The following is a 23390-nucleotide window of genomic DNA, read 5'->3' as shown; positions in this document are numbered from 1 at the left end:
TCACAGGTGAGTGCCGTCCCCCCAGGGCAGTTCTGGGCTGCTGGGCTGTGTAGGGAGGCTCCCAGTCTGCTCAAATGATGGCTGAATGGGGCTTTGTTAATTCACACTGCTCCACCTTCCCAGCTCTGGGACATTCAGCTGAGGTTGCAGGGAAGGCTAATGTCCACGCCCAGTTTTGTGGTGTGTGCCTGTTATTTGAAGCACTTCCGTCACACTGGGTTGTCTGGGGCAGCTCTGGGCTATGGGGCTGGCGATGGGCAGGAGTGTTTCCTGTCCCCCAGGATGGTGGCTGTGAGCAGACACCCCCCTTTTCTTGGGAAGTTGTGTTGTTTAGTGAATTTTCTCAGCCACTGGATTATTGCCTTTTGTCTCAGAGCTCTCTTAGTTCTGCTCTTGACTTGCCGTGCCCAAATTGCAATTCTTTGAAGCTTTCTGTATTGAGCTTCTTAGAGTAATTGTTTTAGAAAAAGCAAAAAGGATTAAAAAAAAAAAAAAAAAAAACGGCCCTCCTCAGAGATCTAATGGGTTATTGAAATGCTAATAGACAAAGCAACCAGGGCCATTAAGGAAAGGTGCACAGGGCAGAGAGATCAGCTTTGCTTCGGGATTTGCATATGCGCCTCAAGGCCTGAGCTCCGCCCTTCCCCCCTCTGCGTTCACCAGAACTCCAAAAATCCTCCGCTTTTATTTTGGAGTTTTTCGTGTTGTTTTTTTTTCTATGCCTGTCTCCTCTCTGCTGGGCTGGCTGCTCTCAGAGTCTCTGGTGTCTGGTCTCAGTCTATCTATGGTTGGAGTTTGAATCAGTAGAATGAGTTTCCGATAAGAGCAGCCACTGCAATTCTCCCTTCTCCTTCCTGGAGCTGACAGCCCCTCCTCCCCGGGGACTGAGCCTGGCAGGGAGGGGCGTGGGTCCCCTGGCCGCAAAAACTTACAGATTTCGCTGATCTCAGCAGTTCCACGTTTTCATGAGTGTTGTATGAAGTATGCCCAACGTCAGATTGCTCTGTGGTGTCCAGTCCACGCAGTTCCTGGTTTTTTACCTACTTTCTTGGAGGAGTAGCTAAAACTTACAGCTCACCAGTCTGCCATCTTGCCCCGCCTCCTGGTCCATTGATTTTTGCATTTCCTTCCTGTTTTTCCCATGTGTAAGGTTGTTGTATTTTGTTTTAGTAAATGTAACAGTTATCATACTAGGTTTTAATGTGTTTTCCCCAGCCTTTCACACATATTATGTAATCCTTGGTGGTGGTTTTTTTTAAATTCAGTTTTATTGAGATATATTCACATACCATACTGTCATCCATGATATACCATCAGTTCACAGTACCATCATATAGTTGTACATTCATCACCACAATCAATTTTTCAATATTTTCCTTACTCCAAAAACAAACAAACAAACAAACAAAAACAACACCCAAGTGTTCCATCCCACCCTATTTTTCGTTTGCTTTTTGTCCACATCTTTCTAATCATCTGTCCATACACTGGGTAAGGGGTGTGTGAGCCACAAGTAAACCTTGGTTTTTTAAGGTATTTCATGAAGATATGTTGTGATTTACTTATTTATTTCTCATTGTTTAAGTGTTAAGTAACTCAGCTCTTACTCAACTTAGCCTTTCTGTATTTGATTTTTCAATCACAGTTTATTTGTTTGAAGACTCGTTCATAGATTTCTTTATAACTGATATTTAGAGCAGTAAATATTACTATGCTCTATGTGTAAGACCACATGAGAACCCAAGAAGACAGCTTCAAATGATTTACTTTTTTGTTTCAGGTTATAGTTATGAGTGCTACTCTAGATGCAGGAAAATTCCAGATTTACTTTGATAATTGTCCTCTCTTAACTATTCCTGGGCGTACACATCCTGTTGAGATCTTTTATACTCCGGAGCCAGAGAGAGATTATCTTGAAGCAGCGATCCGAACGGTGATCCAAATTCATATGTGTGAAGAGGAGGAGGGAGATCTTCTACTTTTCTTAACTGGGCAAGAGGTATTGTCATTATTTGATTTGTTATGAAACTTTTGGTATATTACATGTATTATGCAATACCATTAAACTTAAGAACTTGACATAGATTAAACGTTTTTCTTATCCCAGTGTTTAAAGTTTTTCTTCAACATGATTGCATTTGTACATAGACTATAGAACTCTTTTATCTATATACCTTTTTATACCACTAGTGTTTGTGTTATAGTTAGATATGTTAAAACTGTTCAATGCTTTAAGAATTTCAAGATTTAACAGTTGTAACTTCAGCTTCTGGAGATGGCTGTGTGGTATTGTGATACTTTGTAATTTTGCTGAAGCATGAATTTGAATCACGTCACTTTTGCAGTTGGTTTACTGTAGTCATTTATTTGGCTTGTGCATGATCTTGGGTGCCCATTCACCACCAAAACACATCTATTCTGTCTTGTCTGTTTCCATGAGCTCGGTGGAAGTGTTAGACTTTACCTCTTTTTTAGATTTGAATTTCATTCTCAGGTACAGCATTTTCTAAACTTGTTTCCAACAGGATGTTTATAGATATGCTGTGAAATTCTTGAAAATAAATTCAGGAAAGTATCTGGATAAAACAGGTTTAGAAAGCCTTTTACTAAAGGGCATCTTAAAGCTTTTCATTTGCTCTTATGGGCTCTGTGAATTTTCTAGATTGTTGCTTCTCAAACTGAAATTTGTATGCACATCACTTAGAAAATCTGTTAAAATGCAGAATTTCATTGAATTAGTCTAGGCAGGACCTGAGATTGTACATTTCTAGCAAACTTGCAGGTAATGCTGATGCTCCTCCTCTAGTGGTTGAGTAACAAGGTTTTAGTGCAGTGTTGACCAGTAGTACTTTCTGCAGTGCTGAGAATGCTCTCTAACTCTGCTGTTAACCACTAGCAACATACAGCATTTCAGCATTTGAAATGTGGCTAGTGTGATGAGGAACTGTAATTTTAATTTACTTAATTTTAATTAAGTAGCTACATGGGATGGCCACCTCTTGTTTTTATATGGCCTGCTATTCAAGATTAGTTTTTACATTTTTAAAGATTTGTAAATAAAAACAAAAATAGACAGTTGAGATGGTATATGGATGCAGTCTAAAATATTTTGCCTTGTTTTACAGTAAAAAATATGGTAAGTATGGCTAGTGGATTGCCTGCTTGGGGGAGGAGAGTTTGTTAAAACATTGCAGGTTCCAGGGTCCTGTCTCAGTTCTGCTGAAATATGTGTAATTTGGGAGTGAAAATATAGGCATCTGCATTCTTAATAAGTTCTTCAGGCGATTTTTCTATTTTCTCAGGTTTATGGGTCAGTATAATGCCTGTGGTACACCTATTAGTGACACCCTGAGCAGTGTTGTGGGAAATTGCCCTAGTCTTTCCCAGATGTTGTATCATCTGCCTCCCTCCTCTAGAATGTAAACTATTTTACTTGTGTTCATACTCTCTGAGGGTGCTTGGTATATAGTATTTTACTGCTATTGAGTTCAAGATTATAGACACTGAGTAATTTTTTTATCCTTGGATTTCTTTAGGATTTAATTACTGTTGTGCCCTATTGGCCATGTCCTTTCTGTAGAACAGCATTTCTCAACCTTGGTGTTATTTATGTTGTGGGAAGCCCTCTGCATTGTAGAACATTTATCAGCATCCTTGGCCTCTACCAACTGGATGCCAGTAGGACCGCCTCCCCCAGTTGTAACTACCAAATATGTCTCCAAAATTGCCACATGTCCTCTGAGATGGGGGGGGGGGGGGCGCAAATCATCTGTGGTAGAGAACCATAGTTGTTTTTTTGGGAAATAAGATGTATTGCGAATTCAGTTTTCCAGATGAGCCAAGTTGCTATCTCTTGGTGTACTAGTCTCCTTTTTATGCATTTTGAATAGAAGAATTTCTATATTTTGTAAGCATTGGTACCAAATGGGTTTTGATGGCATATATAAATAACAGTTATCCTGTAATGCTGTATTGAGGTTGTTGTAAATAGTCATTATGCTCAGATAATCAAGCATTTTAGAGTTCTATCAGAAATACAGGTGGCCTCATGGTGAGGACCTGAGAAGCTTTTCTGTGAGTTAGCTTCATGCAGTTGATATTTTCTCAACTGAGAATCAACCCCATAGATCAGGAAAGGTAGGGAGTCCCAAGGTTTTCACATGTGTGTGGAAGTATATGCTTTTTATTAAATAGATTACTTGTGTCCCATTACATTCTTTTTTTCCCCAATACATTTTAAAGTTTCCTTTAGATTACAACAGGTCTGGAATTTGAAGACTTGGGGAGAAGGTGACAGAGTAATGTATTTTTGTATGGATTTCATTGATTGCATTTAGTAGAGCTGATTTAAATGATATATAAAATATTGTATATGGTTTACTGTTCTTCATTTCTGTGTACCTTTGTTATTTGTACTTAATCAGTTAAATGGTAGATTCTGGAAAAGCAGTATTTCTGTCTTCATAAATTGGAGTAGTCAGTCTCCATGGGATTTAATAATCTCATGAAATTTTAAAACTGATTTTTAAGACCATATTACCATTTTGACCACTTTTCTTAAACAGTAGTGCTTCTATAGTCTTCTGGGCTAATTTGTGAGGGAGGGAGACCTGTTTAAATCAAACAAAGGTTGGGAAACATTTGAATTCTAGAACTTAATTAATGTATTTTATGTTATGCAAAGTATCTGGACCTTTGCTTAAAATTAAGTGTTGCCTTGTAAAGTCCTTAGGGGAGCTACACTACTGAATTAGATAGAAGTGATTGTAATTCCAATATCAGTTGTTTGTAAGTGGGTACTTGAAGATGCTCAAATTCTTGCTTTATCTTTAATTTTGCTTAGCAAAAATGTTTTTTCAGCATGCAGTAAGTTCAGCCCTTTAAATTAGTAGGGTCCACATTAATTTGCTAACTTATTGTTACTTTTCAGAGTTGAAATTCTTTCTTGAAATGAGAAACTCGGGGGCATCTGTCTAAATTACTTCTCGGTACTGTTGACTAAATTCATGGTTGCTTTTTGAAAGTGAACCTTGTGTTTCCTTCTGGAGTTCTACCTGCTTATGTTTATTTTTCTGATGTATGTCGATGAGTTTTATAGCATTCTAAACGGACTTTATGGAATTCTATGGAACTTTTAATCTTAAGTGAGAATATTTATCTTGGAGTTTTAAAAACTTAGTGTTTAAAACCACACTTTTGTGAAACCAAGAGTGTTCTGTGGTGTTCCTCTACCCCACACTCCACACACTTCAGAGATGTCTTCATATCCCGTGAATATTTGTTTGATTTAAGCGGATTCGGTGATCTGATCCCAGTAAAGTTGGAATTATTTTCTTCTCAAAATACTCATTGGGTACATATAAGGAAGTCATATTGTTTAAAGTCATTTGCTTTAAACAAATGGAAAGCAAGTGTATGGTTTGGGCACTTAATTTTCAAATATGTAAAATCAGTAGACATTTGGTGTTTTCTGGCCGTTTATTTAACAAATATATATGGTAATACTAACAAAATTGCAAATAACTGGTTATTGGTGTCAGTTTTCCCCTATATACAGTTTTTAAAGAAAAATGTTTAATATTTATATTAAAATTTTTTAATTAAAAAGAGCTGTTAAAACAATTTTGTATTTGCATGCCAGCAGGGGGCATTCTAATCTAGATATTTGAAAGCAGTTTTTTCTAAAAATATTGTTTCCATTGTTATATTTTTTTTGCCTGCAATAAATAGAAGCATTCTCCTTCCATTTTCTTTTAGAACTTGAAATCACAAAGGGAACTGTTAATATTGAATCCTGAATAGTCATTGTCTGTTAAAATTTTCAAGACCTGATCTGTTATTTAAGAAAACGAGTATGTTTGAAATTGTACTCAAGTACTTTGTATTCTTTAATTTGGAAACAAATTAGTACTTCGATTTAAAATCATTTCAAAGAAAATTATTTTATTTTCATATAATAAAAATATAAAATTATTTTACCTGAGAACATTTTTTTCCTGTTTTTTATATCTTTCTGTGTTTTGAATAATACAAGATAAATTGTTGATAAGGATAGCTTTTGATTGGGTTGTTCATTGAACAGGCTACTTAAGCATGTGTGTAACATATCCTGGGTTTAATTGAATTAATGTACCAGTAAAATTTAGAATACATTTGTCCCTCTCCCATTTTTAAGTCCTTTTGTTACCCCTAGGACCACCACCACCACCACCACCCAATCACCCACCCTCTCACTCAATATTCATTATATCTCCTCCTTTTAAACTTTCATTTGGATGTAAATGCATTGGAATAGTTTTCTGTGGTAAGGAAATTTTTGAAGATGATCTAAGATATTTGGGTTAGCCTAGTTTTTAAATATGTTGGTACTGTAAAGGTGTTTGTTCTCATTAGGCACAATGAAGCAAATCTGCCATATAATTGCATTAGTGATACGTGACATTAAAGCCTAATTGGCTTATTTAAAATATCTAGCACATCAATTTCTTTTAGATTGTGAAAATTGAAAAGGTCATGAGTGCAGTTTAATATTCCTGGGTGAGAAATTTCAATTTTAGTACAATTTGTTGAGAATTAATTAGGAAATTTGAATCTAGGAAAAAGGGTGTAGAATGCAAATAAGCAGTTACGTGTTCACTTCAATGCAGAAATCAAAGTTTCTAGGACTGTTTTGGTTACTAAATTCTAAATAGGGTATCCATGAAATGAAAGCAGTTTGTATACATAAAATAAAACTTAAAACGTTCCAGTATATATTTGTTTTGTCTTCAGATTCAAACTTTTATTTTGTAGGAAATTGATGAAGCCTGTAAGAGAATAAAGCGTGAGGTTGATGATTTGGGTCCTGAAGTTGGTGACATTAAAATCATTCCATTGTACTCTACACTCCCACCTCAGCAGCAGCAAAGAATTTTTGAGCCTCCACCTCCAAAAAAACAGAATGGGGCAATTGGAAGAAAGGTAATTTTAGAAACATTCTCTATAAACATTCTGTTAACACTGGAAGAATTGTTTGTGAGATATCAAACTGAATTTAATTATAAAGGACTAAGTTATGGGTGATGGTGATCTGGATTGAACACAGCAAAATAAACAGCATTTCAGATTAAACAAAAATATTTAGGTGGAATTATGCAAAAACTTTGTCCCTAGAGTAAATTAGAGCTTGTGCCATTTGACCATTATCACCGTATTGTATAGTTGTTCTCCTTCTCACACCCCCAAGTTCCTCCTTAGAAATGAAAGATTGGTTAGTGCCGGTAAAAAACAGAGGAAGCTGGCAAAAGTGCTGCATCCCATCACCTCCCCCCTCCCCATTAAGTCATTTGGCAAAAATAAGTGAAGTATTTCTTGATGTAGTACCTTGGCTTCTTCCTCTTATTTTCTTCACGACCTAACTAAATGTCATGTCTGTAAGTGTGAAATGTTCACTTTGCACAGATCTCTAATGACAGTAACACTAGTCACGCTGCACATATATGTGAGTTCCTTGAGGGTGGAACCTATGGCTGGATCCTCTTGGGATGGGTGGGTGCTTGACAAAGAGTAGTTGTCAGTATAGGGAGGGAGCAAGGTTTTTCCAGCACCGTCTTAGAGTTCCTTTTTTGGGGAGAACAGAGTCTGAGTCCCAGTTTGAAACAGAGCACTTAAGTTTTTATTTTTTTAAGATATGGGTGTTCTCATGGTTTCTCCAAAAATAAGGTTGCATTCTTGTAAAAGGTTTAAAAACCGCTAGAACAGTGGAGTCGACTTGATTTTTTTATAGCCAACCCCAGCTACCTACTAGGTTATGTAAAAAGCTTCATATGACTTTTGCTAAGATTCTTCATCTTTTTTTTCATCTTTTAAAGTGGTTATAATTTATTATTTTCATCACCTTGGAAGGTGATTGTCATGGACTATACTTGATGTATAAAATGTTAAAAGGTACCAACATGTCTAGAATAAACTAGGCCCTCATGGTAGCTGCTATAAATTTCCTCAGGTTTATTCATGTAGGAAGAAAGAGTTACATGAAGTATACCTCACTTATAATTTACTTGTCAATTAATTTGGAATATCAGTTTCTTGTTTCTATATTCAAGACTAACAGCTTCATATCTTTTTTTTCAGCTTTAGTTTTTCAGTTCTCAAAATTTTCAATGACTACTGAAAAATTACAAATTATAAAGAAATATTTAACTATATCATATCTAATTATTTCTTTACTTGGGTATGTAAAAGTTAAATTAGCCAAACATGCTTTTCATATTGAAAGAATTTTTTGAATGGTTATGCAGTGCCAGCCTAGTGGAATATAAATTAACAGGGGATTTTTAGGAACAAAAGTCAGCTTCTGAGCTTTTCACAGATCAGCAATTGTAGTGAATTTGAACTTTTTAGAAAGGTCCCATCATCTTTGATGAAGCCATAGCTTCATTATGTTTAACTTCTCCATGTTTTCATGTAGTTCTCCTTATTCCATTTTGAATTACTTTGGGAAAGTATTGGCCCACACTTATTAAAATTTATTTCATTTCTGAGCTCTTCTTTACTGTTACTATTAGTGTTAGAAATTTAGGTTCAATCTGGTGCCATTCCAGCATTTTGTAGAATTTACAACTGAAGTCCATGGAGTAGAATTATTAGTTCATTTTTATCTCTTGTTTTCTGTGCTCTTGTAATTCCTAAGGATATTGAAGAGATGTCTTACTGAAAAGTGACTCCACAGCAGGTGGATGTGATGCTGTGGTGATGTGATGAAAGCATTGGCTAATGAGGTGACCCCAGGGCTTGAGTCCATTCTGGGTTTTTAATTCATAGTAAACATTAAGAAATGCCACTTCACCTTCTATTGGTGGTGATTCTTCAAGCTAAAGCTTTAGGAATTCTTGCTGGGAAGTCTTGTTATCTCTTGATATGAGTCACCTTTATCTCAAAGGTCGAAAAGAACACTGTTATAGCCTCCCCTGGATGATGCCAGGGATAGTGAAGGAGGATTTCTTTGGCAATCAGTACATCATTTTCATTATGAGGAAAAAACACTCTGAAGCCCAGAATGTGTAAGGGAAAATTAAAAGTTTTAGCTGGAAGGCTAGCTGTTAAGAGGAGGGTCAGTACTTCAAGTCATCTGTCTTTGATGCTGGGTAGGGTAGCTGCCTGGACTGGAGTGGAGGTGCCTCCTGAAAACCTGGGAGAACTGAAGTCCTGCCAACACTTCCTCACTGGCAAGATAGGCAGGTGGCCATTAGGCCCAGTTAGAACAGGAGAAAGAAAGGACTGGTGAATTGTGAGGAAGTATAAGAATTAAGGTATGCACAGGGAAATTAAGTGGTACTGGAACAGGAAAGCTCTGTATTCAGTTGCTGTTTTCCTATTCTCTTTTTTAAGAAAATGTCACCAACTTTTATAATTTCCAGTTTATGTTAGAAAGTAAGGCCTGATGGCCAAGGCTTGATTTCTGCTCTCATTAATTCACTAATTAAACAATTACTGTGCCAGTTACTAGAATGGAGCGTTCATTCAAGAGTGTTAATTGCCACTGATTATGATATTGACAATTAATTTAATGCTACACAGGAGTGGATTTACTGTCTGCTTCTAATTATGTTAAAACAATATACAGTTTGATTCATTTTTGGTAAAGCGATTGTTTATTTTGTTCTCATGAGGATAGTAGCTAGCATATAGTGGACATACAGTAGGTATTGGAAGTTTTTGAACAAATAGAATATTTAATACAATTTTTAATTTCTACAACAATAATTATAATTTTATAAAATTTTATATTTGAGTACCTTTTTGTAAAGTGGTCTCTTATTTTTTACTTTTCATTTTATTATCCTGTGCAACATAGATTTTATAACTTGATTGTGGTAAAATTAATAGAACAGCTTTTTAGTATTAAAGTTAACAGAAGACCTTTTTAGTATTAAAGTTATAAAATGCATATTATATTAGAGGTTAAGTTTCATGGGCATCTGGGAACTTAACTGGCATTCCTTTTACAATGACTTCCTTATATGTAGACGTATAATAGAGCACTGATGGTGAACATTTGAAGTTTTTAGCAAGCAAGGAAGATTGAGAATGTAATACATGTATTTATGTGTTGGATATTTTTACTGTTTTAATCCTTTGAAATTTCTTCAAGTATTTGTCTTCAAGCTAATAGCTACAGTAGGATGTTTGTTTTTTAACATGCATTAACATTTACTATTCAATAAATTACTATGTGTGTTTTAACTAAGACATAATTTCTGTATATAGATTTGGTGTTATAAAAACCTAGCAACCATTTTTAACGTAGAATACTTAGTGTTTGTTAATTTTGTCCATGTAAATACCTGGTTTTTCTGTAGCTTATCCTACAGTTTACTAATTGATACAGCTCAAGTACATTACTCAAGAAAAAGGGGAAGTGGCCCTTGTAGAGGTGGTTCTGTAGTTTTAAACAGGGACTTAATGATCCAGGATCTAATCTGAAGATAGCTCAGGTGCTGCTGCTGGGACATTTACAAGCAAATAAGTTAATCTCCTTACTGAATTGGAGACCTCCGTAGAGTTCCCTGGGGAGTAAAACTCCAAACTAGTTAAACCTAAACACACTATTGTGTCCAAGGAGTAGTCAAGTAAGGCAGCCCCAGTACTCTGAGTTTGACTACTTTGAAGTGAATTATTGAAGTAAATCAAAGTGGAGGTTCCATTAGAAGGCAGGTTATTGAAGAGGAAGGGGACAAATCTAGATGCAAATTGTTTACCCATAGCACATTTAATATAAAAAGAGATAAAAAGTGGCAATGATGTCAAACTTTTTTATTAATGGGTTTTTTTCTACATTTGTGATTTACCAAAATATCTACTTGTTCAGTGGGGTTCACATAACTTTTTAAGGCTCTTTGAACACGGACTGCCAAGTTAAAGTATAGCAAGCTTGTACGAGATACATAGTCTCACATCAGTCGTGTGTATGTCCCTTGACAAACAGAATCACTTATATCTCTTGACCAGTTCCCAATGAGGTGGTTTGACATTTGCATCTAGAATATTCTTTTGAGTTTGCCTCATTCCATTGCTGAGGCTCCAAGGCAGCTAGACACCTTTTATTATTTAACTGTATTTGTTCAATCTTTTGCATTATTTATGTGTGTGTGTTTCATTTCACCTTAGCTAGTATTAATGTCTTCAGCTCTCGTGGTAGAGTCAGTAGAAATATTCTATTAATTTTTCCCTTTTTTGCCCCAAAACCTAACCCTCATGGTTTTAGATCCCTGCTGTTTTCTTCATGCTTATAGACACTTCATTGAATCCATGTGGTAGATCGGTCCCACTCAAAAAATATATATAGTTTTTGTAACTTTTTACCTTTTTATTTTTAATGTTTGGAAAAGCCCCTAAATAATGGTTTTTTTAAGGTCTTTTTTTATAACACTCTTATTTCAGGGTTTGAAAACACTTGTGTTTTAGGTTTTGACTTTTTGGATTGGCAGTAGACTTCATCAGTAATGAAATGGGGCTTGCAAAGTTGGCATAATCACCTGATTCTTTTGTTTTGTGTTTTTTTTTTTTTTTTTAGGTTCAGTTTTTTTTTTTTTTTATTAAATTCAGTTTTATTGAACTACATTCACACACCATACAATCATCCATGATATACAATCCACTGTCCACAGTATGATAACATAGTTATGCGTTCATCACCACAGTCTATCTCTGAACATTTTCCTTACATCAGAAAGAACCAGAACAAGAATAAAAAATAAAAGTGAAAAAAGAACACCCAAATCATCCCCCCATCCCACCCCTGTTGTCCTTTAGTTTTTATCCCCATTCCTCCACTCATCCATACTATAGATAAAGGGGGTGTGATCCACAAGGTCTTCACAATCACACTGTCACCCCTTGTAATCTACATTATTATATAATTGTCTTCAGGCGTCCAGACTGCTGGGTTGGAGTTTGGTAGTTTCAGGTATTTACTTCTAGCTATTCCAATACATTAAAGCCTAAGAGGTGTTATCTATATAGTGCATAAGAATGTCCACCAGAGTGACCTCTCATCTCCATTTGAAATCTCTCAGCCACTGAAACTGTTTCGTCTCATTTTGCATCCCCCTTTTGGTCAAGAAGATACTCTCAGTCCCACGATGCCGGGTCCACATTCATCCCCGGGAGTCATACTCTGCATTGCCAGGGAGATTTACACCCCTGGGAATCGGGTCCCACGTAGGTGGGAGGGCAGCAAGTTCACCTGTCGAGATGGCTCAGTTAGAGAGAGAGAGGGCCACATCTGAGCAACAAAGAGGTACTCAGAGGGAGACTCTTAGGCACCATTACATACAACTTTAGACTTTCCTTTGTGGTAATGAGCTTCATAAGGGCAAGTCCCATGCTCGAGGGCTCAGCACATCAAACCGCCAGTCCCAACGTTTGTGACAACATCAACACCAGTCCAGGTGAGGATGTCCAACACATCCGCACCTTCCCCCAGATCCTCGGGGCTGGGGAGGGGGAGGCTGTAAATATATTTTATTATCTGCCCAAATTACTCTAGGATGTGTCACTATTTCACTCCAGCCTATACTAACCTACCGTATCTCACTTCCTATTCAAAGTTCCATGCAATTGTGGTGTTTGAACAAATCGACTGTAGAGTTGTACCGTTTAGAAAATTTAGATCCTGTACCAAATAGATATCTATTCCCTTGGTCTCATATGAAAGTTGAAGTTTTAAAACACAATCAGTTTCAACCTTTATCCTTTGGCCTGGCTTGCCCTGGTCTTAACCAGACCTGCTTCATTCATATCACTAATTGAAGTCTGGGCTCTTTTTCAGCTTTTTTTTTTTTTTTTTTTGACAGTGGCTGTATGCACTAATACTGACATTCATATCTGCCGAGCTCTAGCTCTGAGTTTCAGGTGTCTCAGAGATATGCATTGTTCAAGAGACCAATCAGATTATACGCTAGGGGATCAGCATCTCAAAGTTTAGAGATAGGCCTTACAATTCAGGGATAGAGTTAACTGCTGTAAGAGCTTACAATCTAGGGACTATTAAAATTATTGTGTCCATATTAGGCTATGTTCTAAGATACAATTCTGAGTTTACACATTGTAGTTAATCCATATTGGTGAGGCATCATCCCTCTCACCATGTTTTCTCCAACACTTTTACTCCTATATATATATTTTCCTACAATTTTACAGAGTTATATTCACATACCATACATTTATCCACAGTGTACAATCAGTTGTTCATGGTATCATCATAAAGTTGTACATTTATCACCACAATCACCACTTGAACATGCTGATTACTACAAGAAAATTTTTTTTTTCTTAGCAATAAGAAAAAATGATAAAAAGAAAAATAACATGTCATACAATACAATATACTACTAAGGACAGCAAATAACACCACTACCGAGAATCCCATATTACTCCCCTATATCCCCTTCTCATATACATTTAGCATTGGCGTATTGCCTTTGTTACATTTAATGGAGGTATATTACAATGTTACTGTTGACCATAGACTCCAGTTTGCTTTGATTATGTTTTTTCCTGAATACCATCCCTTTTTCAAATTTCTACATGGTTGACATTCATTTGCTTTCCCACATGCAAAAACATTTTTATATTTGTATATTTAGTAACAGTCATTGGCCACTCCAGTTTTTGCCACGTTATACAGTCCCAGTCTTTATCATCTATCTTTACCTCTGGTGTCATACATTCTCCTATCCCACCTCTTTCAGCTTTACTCACAGACATCTTTGTTCAGTGTACTTACAATACCCTGCTACCATCACACAGTATTATGCTATCTATTTTTGGATCTATGCAATCAGTCCTAAACATTCTGTAGTCCTTCAGCATCAAATGGCTGATCTCTGCCCTCTTTCTATCTCCTCATCGCCTGTGTTGTCAGCTTTTAACTCCCAAAGTTTGTTCATTAATGTCTGTTCATATTAGTGAGACCATACAGAATCTGTTCGTTTGTTTCTGGCTAACTTCACTCAACAGAATGTCCTCAAGGTTCATCCACATTATTACGTGATCCATGTCTTTGTTCTGTCTTAAAGCTGCATAATACTCCATCATGTGTATATACCACAGTTTGTTTATTCACTTGTCCTTTGATGGACATTTGGGCTGTTTCCATCTCTTGGCAATTGTGAATAATGCTGCAGTAAACATTGGTTTACAAATGTCTGTTTGTGTCTTAAGTTTCAGTTCCTCTGAGTATATACCCAGCAATGGAATAGCTGGGTCATAGGCACATCTATATTTAGCTTCCTGAGGAACCTCCATACTGTCTTCCAGAGTGGTTGCACCATTCTACATTCCCACCAACAGTGAATAAGTGTGCCTCTTTCTCCACATCCTCTCCAGCACTTGTCATTTTCTGTTTTTTGGATAATGGCCATTCTGGTAGGTGTGAGATGATATCTCATTGTGGTTTTGATTTGCATTTCCTTAATAGCCAGTGAAGTTGAGCATTTTTTCATATGCTTTTGAGCCATTTGTATTTCCTCTTCAGAAAAATGTCTGTTCATATCTTTTGCCCATTTTTTAATTGGATTGTTTCTCTTTCTGTTGTTGAGATGGAAGATTCCTTTATATATTCGGGATATTAAACCCTTATCTGATATGTGGTTTCCAAATATCATCTCCCATTGTGTAGGTTGCCTTTTGACTTTTCTGACAGTCCTTTGATGTACAAAAGTCTTTAATTTTGAGGAGATCCCATTTGTCTATTTGTTCTTTGGTTGCTCGTGCCTTCGGTGTGAGGTCTAAGAAACCACCTCCTTTCACAAGATCTTTAAGATATTGCCCTACATTTTCTTCTAAGAGTTTTATGGTCTTGGTGCTAATGTTTAGGTCTTTGATCCACTTTGAGTTAATTTTGGTATAAGGTGTGAGATGGACATCCTCTTTCATTCTTTTGGAAATGGATATCCAGTTCTCCAAACACCATTTATTGAACAGGCTGCTCTTTCCCAGTTGCTTCGGTTTCAGTGCCTTATCAAAGATCAGTTGTCCATAGATGTAGGGGTCTACTTATGAACACTCAGTTCGATTCCATTGATCAGTATATCTGTCCTTATGCCAATACCATGCTGTTTTGAGTGCTGTAGCTTTGTAATATGCTTCAAAGTCAGGTAGTGTGAGACCTCCCACTTCATTCCTCTTTCTCAAGACATTTTTGGCTATTCGGGGCACCTTACCCTTCCAAATAAATTTAGTTATTGGTTTTTCTATTTCTGTAAAGTAAGTTGTTGGGATTTGAATTGATATTGCATTGAATCTGTAAATCAGTTTAGGTAAAATTGCCATCTTAACTATATTTAGTCTTCCAATCCATGAACATGGTATGTTCTTCCATTTTTTCAGGTCTTGTTCAATTTCTTTTAGCAGTTTCTTTTAGTTTTCCATGTAAAGGTCTTTTGTGTCCTTGGTTACATTTATTCCTAAATACTTGATTCTTTTGGTTGCTATTGTAAATGGGATTTTTTTCTTGATTTCCTCCTCTTGTTGCACATTACTTGTGTATAGGAATACTACAGATTTTTGCGTGTTGATCTTGTAGCCTGCTACTTTGCTGTATTCATTGACTAGTTCTAGTAGCTTTGCTGTAGATTTTTCTGGATTTCCTACATACAGAATCATGTCATCTGCAAATAGTGAAAGTTTTACTTCTTCCTCTCCAATTTGGATGCCTTTTATTTCTTTTTCTTGCCTAATTGCTCTAGCTAGAACTTCCAGCACAATGTTGAATAGCAATGGTGATAGTGGGCATCCCTGTCTTGTTCCTGATCTTAGAGGAAAAGCTTTCAGTCTCTCCCCATTGAGTGTGATGTTAACTGTGGGTTTTTCATATATTGCCTTTATCATATTGAAAAAGTCCCCTTCTATTCCTATCCTTTGAAGTGTTTTCATCAGGAAAGGATGTTGAATTTTGTCAAATGCCTTTTCTGCATCAATCGAGATGATCATGTGGTTCTTCTGCTTTGATTTATTGATGTGGTGTATTACATTAATTGATTTTCTTCTGTTGAACCAGCCTTGCATACCTGGAATAAATCCCACCTGGTCGTGGTGTATAATTCTTTTAATGTGCTGCTGGATTCGATTTGCGAGTATTTTGTTGAGGATTTTTGCATCTATGTTCATTAAAGAAATTGGTCTATAATTTTCTTTTTTTGTAGTATCTTTGCCTGGTTTTGGTATTAGGGTGATGATGGCTTCATAGAAAGAGTTAGGTAGTTTTCCCTTTTCTTCAATTTTTTTGAAGAGATTGAGCAGGATTGGTACTAATTCATTCTTGAATGCTTGGTGGAATTCACGTGTGAAACCATCTGGTCCTGGGCTTTTCCTTTTTGGGAGCTTTTGGATGACTGACTCAATCTCTTTACTTGTGATTGGTTTGTTGAGGTCATCTATTTCTTCTTGAGTTAATGTTGGTTGTTTATGCTTTTCTAGGAAGTTGTCCATTTCATCTAAGTTGTCTAGTTTATTAGCATATAGTTGCTCATAGTATCTTCTCATTATCTCCTTAATTTCTGCAGGGTCGGTAGTTATATTTCCTTTCCCATTTCTGATTGCATTTGTTTGCATCTCTCTCTCTTTTTTTGTTAGCCTAGCCAGTGGTCCATCGATTTTATTGATTTTCTCAAAGAACCAACTTCTGGTTTTGTTGATTCTCTCTATTGTTTTCCTGTTCTCAGTTGCATTTATTTCTGCTCTAATCTTTGTTATTTCTTCCCTTCTGCTTGCTTTGGGGTTAGTTTGCTGTTCTTTCTCTAATTCCTCCAGGTGAGCAGTTAACTCTTCAATTTTTGCTCTCTCTTCTCTTTCAATATAGGCATTTAGGGCAATAAATTTCCCTCTCAGCACCGCCTTTGCTGCATCCCATAAGTTTTGATAAGTTGTGTTTTCATTGTCATTTGCCTCGAGGTATTTACTAATTTCTCTTGTAATTTCTTCCTTTACCCACTGGTTTTCTAAGAGGGTGTTGTTTAGCCTCCATATGTTTGTGAATTTTATGACCTTCTGCCTTTTATTTATTTCCAACTTCATTCCATTGTGGTCTGAGAAAGTGTTTTGTATAATATCAATATTTTTAAATTTGTTGAGACTTGCTTTGTGACCCAACATGTGGTCTATCCTAGAGAATGTTCAGTGAGCACTTGAGAAAAAAGTGTATCCTGCTGTTGTTGGATGTAGTGTTCTATAAATGTCTGTCAACTTTAGTTCATTTATCATACAATTCAACATCTCTGTTTCTTTAGTGATCCTCTGTCTAGATGTTCTATCCATTGATGAGAGTGGTGTATTGAAGTCTCCAACTATTATTGTAGAGGTATCTATTTCTCCTTTCAGTGATCGCAGTGTTTGCCTCATGAATTTTGGGGCATTCTGGTTTGGTGCATAAATATTTATGACTGTTATGTTTTCTTGATGAATTGACCCTTTTATTAATATATGGTGTCCTTCTTTGTCTCTTTTAATTGTTTTGCTTTTGAAGTCTAACTTGTCTGATATTAATATAGCTACTCCTGCTTTTTTCTGGTTGTTGTTTGCATGAAATATCTTTTTCCAACCTTTCACTTTCTGTCTATGTTTGTCCTTGTGTCTAAAGTGAGATTCTTGTAGACAGCATATAGATGGGTCCTGTTTTTTAATCCATTCTGCCAGTCTGTGTCTTTTTATTGGGGAGTTTAATCCATTTACATTTAGTGTTATTACTGTAAGGGCAGTACTTTCTACTACCATTTTCTTTTTTGGAATTTATATGTCATATCTTATTTTTTCCTCTCCTTTTACCTTTCCTGATAATCTTCATTTCTGTACTCTTCTCCAACTCTCTCTCTCCTGTCTTTTCCTATCAGCCTGTAGCACTCCCTTTAGTATTTCTTGTAGTGCCGGTCTCTTATTCACAAACTCTCTCAGCGTCTGTTTGTCTGAAAATGTTTTAATCTCTCCCTCATTTTTGAAGGAAAGTTTTGCTGGATATAGAATTCTTGGTTGGCAGTTTTTCTCTTTCAGTATCTTAAATATATCATGCCACTGTCTTCTTGCCTCCATGGTTTCTGCAGAGAAATCTGTACATAGTCTTATTGACTTTCCCTTGTACGTGATGGATTGCTTTTCTCTTGCTGCTTTCAGAATCCTCTCTTTGTCTTTGAGATTGGACAATATGACCAGTAAGTGTCTTGGAGTAGGTCTATTGGGATCTATTCTATTTGGGGTACGTTGTACTTCTTGAATCTCTAATTTTCTGTCTTTTATAAGAGTTGGGAAATTTTCAGTGGATATGTCTTCTATTACTCTTTCTGCCCCTTTTCCCCTCTCTTCTCCTTCTGGGATACCCATTACACGTATATTTGTGCGTTTCATGTTGTCACTCAGCTCCCTAAGACCCTGCTCATATTTTTCCATTTTTTTCACCATCTGTTTTTTTGTGCGTATGAATTCGAATGACCTGTCTTCCAGTTCACTGATCGTTTCTTCTGCCTGTTCAAATCTAGTGTTGTGTCCCTCCATTGTGTTTTTCATCTCCTCCATTGTGGCCTTCATTCCCATGAGTTCTGCCATTTGTTTTTTTAAGTTTATGAATTCTTCTTTATGGTCAGCCAGTGTCTTCTTTATATCCTTCAGCTCTTTTGCTATATCTTCCTTCATTTCATCAAATTTATTTAGCATTAGTTGCCTCCACTCCTGTGTCTCAGCTGAGCTATTAGTTTGTTCCTTTGACTGGTCCATGTTTTCGTGTTTCCTGGTATGGCTTGTTATCTTAAGTTTTCTAGGCATCTGATTCTCTTGATTAGTTTATTTTGGAGCTTGTTTTCTGTCTTTTACTTAGTGGTTTTCTTGTTGGTTGGCTTTGTTTTCTGGCCTCTGTTATTCAGTTCAACTTATTCTAGACCTCTAACTTAGGTTCTATTTAGTTGATCAGAATTTTTCCCCTCTTGTTTTTTCTGTTTCTTGCTCTGCCTCTATGTAACCTTTTTGTGAGTGGGTCTCCTCAGATGTGGTCGACCCTAGTCAGATTTTCCCAGTCTAGTGAGGCCCAGGTCTCATTGGGAGGGTATGGAGTTTTCCTGAGAATGAGACCCTCCTATGAGGCCTTTAGAATTGGTGCTTTTCCTCTCCTGTCCAGCAGGTGGCGCTGGCCAGCCCGCAGCTCCCCCACCAGTGAAAGGAGGTATGGAGCCTTTAGTTCTCCTGATGACTGTGATCCTGTCAGGGGCGTGGCTGACTGAAGCTGGAATCTGAATTCCAGCCCCTGGGGTCTGAATTCCCAGAAGGAGGACTGCCAGTTGACCTGGGCCTCCTGCCACTCTCCCAATCCTCAGAACTCCAGTTGTCTCTCAGGGGCACTATTCCCTTCTCCTCTCTCCTCTTTGGGGCCTCTCCAGGTAGATTCCTTGGTCAGCCTGAGTTGCCAATTAAAGACGGGGGTGGAGGCCTTCAGTAGTGAATATGGAATTCAAAGACACTGGCTACTCTGTCTCCCCCAAGCCCCGCCTAGTCCCTCAGCCTGGGCTTTCGGATAGAAAATAACTACATATATTACTTTTAGATTAAAAAAAAAAAAAAAAGTAGAAAAGAAATCAAGAAAAAGGAAAAAGGGGAAAAAAAAAAAAGAGTCTCTTTTAAAAGTCTTTCCCCAGCCTGCAAGTTTTGTCAGTGTCAGAATAGAGTATTTAAAGATATGCTTTGGGCTATTGTCTGATAATTACTCTCCAGTTGCTTCAGTTCCACCCCTGCTGGGGGCTATTGAAATGCAAAAAGATAATGGATCAGTGAGAAGCCAGAAGGGACAAAATGTAGGGGAAAAAAAATGGCTTTTTTGGAGTCTGGGAATGGGTGCCCGCTTTTACGTGCCCCTACTTCTCGGAGCCCAGCCCTTCTTTAGCACCCCAGCTCCCAAAGTTAGTTAATTAATTTGTTAATTAATTCTGCAGTTGAGGCTGGGTTGAGCCTCCCTTCTTGCCCTCAGCAGATTGCTGTTTTTTTTTGTTTTTTTTTCTCCCCCCTTTCAGGGAGCTGGCAGCAAGACAGTCTGTGAGGTCTGGGTGGGGAGGGGCGCCAGACCCCTGGTCCGGGAAACTTAGCAATGTTCGCTGCGATCTCAGCTCTTCCTCCAATTCCAAACTTGTGTCCAATGTGTGACTGGTTACTGGAGACCCCGAAAACACTGTTTCATGTAGTTCTTGGGTAATTGCCAGCTGCTCTAGGGGAGAGACGAAATTCTGCTCCTCACCACTCCACCATCTTGCCCCGCCTCCAATCACCTGATTCTTAAACACATTTCTGAAATCACAACTCCGTTCTTCCTTAAGTCCTGTAGAATTTGTCATACACGCCCAGGAAAAACACATGAACACACGAATGAAATTATTTTGTGGACTACAATTTTTTTTTAATAACTTTAGTTTGAACTCACTACATACTGCATTTAAGTGGATTGAAAAAAAAACTATACCATCCATGTGACTTAATTCTCTACATATTGGCTACGTTTGAAGCTGCTTCAGAGCACAATATATTACTAATCGATCATCAGAACTTTTTTTTTATTTCTAGAGAAAAGGTGAATATTTCATTCATCTTGGCACCTAGAAACATCTGTGGTCTTGGAAGATCATAGAGAAACTTAATGAGATCACCTTTTCTTTCAAAACCGTGATGAAACACCTTGCTCTCATAAATATCCTTGTCTGTTTTCAGAGTTATGAATCAAATAATTGGTAATATAACTATTCAATTTGAAATTACAGAATATTTCTATTGAAAGGGGGGGGTGACCATATATTCTCTGAATACAGATGGATTCTGGTAAAGCCTTATGTTTAAGGGGTTTAGGCTTGAATTTGGTAAGAAACAGAATAGAAAAAAAGATAGTCTGATGGCACCTGGGAGAATGCTCTTATTATTAGTGTACTTGGAAATTGTTAGTTAAGTCTGTAATAGTTTACAGAAGAGAAATATAAGAAGTGGAATAGTTAGCTCCTATTCAGATATTAGTGAAAATTGGTAGAATGGGTAGAAAAGATCTTAAAAAGCAGTCTGAGACCATGTAGTATAAAAGTTAAAAGCTTGCTAGCACATCATAGTAGATGCTAAGTGGCGTCGTGCTTATCCCAGCAGCCAATAAAGTTGATAACATCAGGACATGTTTATCACATTGACTGTATTCTGTTATGGAAGAAATATGTGAAATGTATTTTTCCCCAGGATAGCTGCCACCCCCTCCTCCCCAATATGATTTCCTCCCCTATCCTAAAGATAACTTATGTATTTGGAACCACAATAACTTTTATCCCAGATTCCAGAAAACCAGAACCTCTTATATAATCACAAGCTTTTAGTTGCTTTAATTGTACGTCCTAATAAATTATGTATACATTCTTAAGGTTCTGTGTAGTTTATAAGGCATTTCTACATCCATTATTTTTTATTTTCTATAACCCTGTGTTATCTAGACCATATAATACACAAGAGTCGCAAAAGGAGATTGAATATTGGGGATGTTGAAACTTTTCCACTAAACCTAGTACATAGGTTTGATTCCCGGCTCTGCCACCTACATTTAAATTCATTGCTTCTCCCACCAAGACACACTTTCTAGAAGAATGTTAAACTCGGTTTATGCTTTTTCACTACCATCTGTTAACCTTATATATATTGTTCGTTTTTGCTTCAGTTCTCATTACTGAGTACTGTATTTTCTACAAGTCCTATAGAATGTATCACTATCAGACTACCTATAGTTTTTGAACCAGTTGCTAGTTGTCAGCTTTTCAGCTGCACAATGAAAACAGGAAACGTTTTGTTTTTAGATATGTAAATTAGTCTGAAATATTTTCTTGTTAGTGAATTTTAAACCTTTTAAGTTTCCCTGCCAGTATTTTCTCTTCCAGTAGTTATGAACTCAGAAAATGATGTTTAATAATATTTTGAATAAATTGTTATGGAACAAAAGCCTATGAATTTTTTAAGCCAATTGATTTATAAGATTTAATGTTTTTGTAAAAGTAGAAAATAAAATAATAGGGATAAATACAAATGCTTTAATTTCCGTGGTCTTTATCTACATTCCTTTGTTTAAATTGAACTCTGTAGTACTATTCTTTTTCTCTCTTCTGTAGATCCCACCTTACCTTCAAGGGCTCTCCTAAATACAGTTTTCTCAGTAATCTTTCCATGTTTTTGCTGTGGAAGTAAATCCTTTTTAAATCTCACAGCACATCTTTGATGTCACTTCTACTTTTCTGTTCTATCCATGTCTAATTTTTCCTTACAAGCTGTAAAAGTTGTAAGAACAGACGCTGTATCTGATTCTTCTTTGTCATCTGCTTGCATATACAGGCATCTCCCACTTAATGTCAGTAATCCAGTCCTGAAAACCAGATGTTTTGGGTAAAAATACTAAGGAGGACCCTGTTTTCCTGTTGTTTTAAGAGGGAAAAATTGCATTTACTGTGTCAATCCCAAGGCCTCAACCAATTTCCTAAAATGCTCAAATACAGTAAAACACAAATCATGTTAGCATGTGTATGCTTTAAGCATTATTTCCTGCTAGAATGCGTCTTGGCAGTTGCTTTGTATGCAGTAGCGTGCCACATGCCATCCCCTTTGAGATTATACACATATATTGGCATTTGGATGTTAACCAAATGGTGTTCTATTGGGGAGACATATAAAGCATATGCTTTATTGCTTCATCAGTATTTTTCTTTTGATGCTGCCCATTTATTGAAAAATGAAAACGTTCAAATGTTGTTGAGTAATAACCTGAAGCAGTAGCTTTGTTGGGAAAAGAAGTTGCTGCTGTTGTGAGCTAAGTGAAATTTTGAATTCTTAAATATTAATGTCTATTCACAGCATTGGTTGTTGAAGATCAAATGCTGTCTTGTTTATTTACTGGTTTGAAATTTGTTGTTAGTGACTGTTAATATCAGTTTACTTGAAGTGGAATATAATTTATACTGTTTATTTTTCAACAGGTTGTTGTGTCCACTAACATTGCAGAAACATCATTGACAATAGATGGTGTGGTGTTTGTGATAGATCCTGGATTTGCAAAACAAAAGGTACCAGATACACCAACACACTATTTATGTTAAATAACAAGCACTATTTTAGTGGTTCAGTTGGATTCTTTATAAATTAGTGTTACCTTAATAGTACTTGCTACCTACTTATTTGATGGCTAAAATTTACTTTTTAGAATTTTTTTTCTATATTCTTTTGTTTCATTATCAGATTCCTAATGGGAGCCCATTGTGTCCTAGATAGCTTTTAGAAATTAAGCCTTTGCTTACTTTTGAACCATAGGCTTTTTAATTTATTTTTTTAATGGTTGTTTTGAAGTGATGTTGGGTGTTTTCACTTGTTTGCTC

General features: G+C 36.6%; 1 protein-coding gene across 1 annotated transcript in view; it reads left to right on the top strand.

Moving 5' to 3' along the window:
• Positions 1-23390, top strand: part of DHX15 (DEAH-box helicase 15) — a 70286-nt gene that overhangs the window by 34013 nt on the left and 12883 nt on the right. Inside the window, exons 5-7 of the mRNA XM_037829511.1 lie at positions 1781-1999; positions 6793-6960; positions 22995-23081. Coding sequence (XP_037685439.1) covers positions 1781-1999; positions 6793-6960; positions 22995-23081 — 474 coding nt within the window. The remainder of the gene's footprint in view (positions 1-1780; positions 2000-6792; positions 6961-22994; positions 23082-23390) is intronic.

Source organism: Choloepus didactylus, chromosome 3 (genome assembly GCF_015220235.1).
Source record: "Choloepus didactylus isolate mChoDid1 chromosome 3, mChoDid1.pri, whole genome shotgun sequence".
NCBI lineage: Eukaryota > Metazoa > Chordata > Mammalia > Pilosa > Megalonychidae > Choloepus > Choloepus didactylus.
The sequence above is the reverse complement of the archived record's forward strand: the minus strand, read 5'-3'. Positions and strand labels throughout refer to the sequence as shown.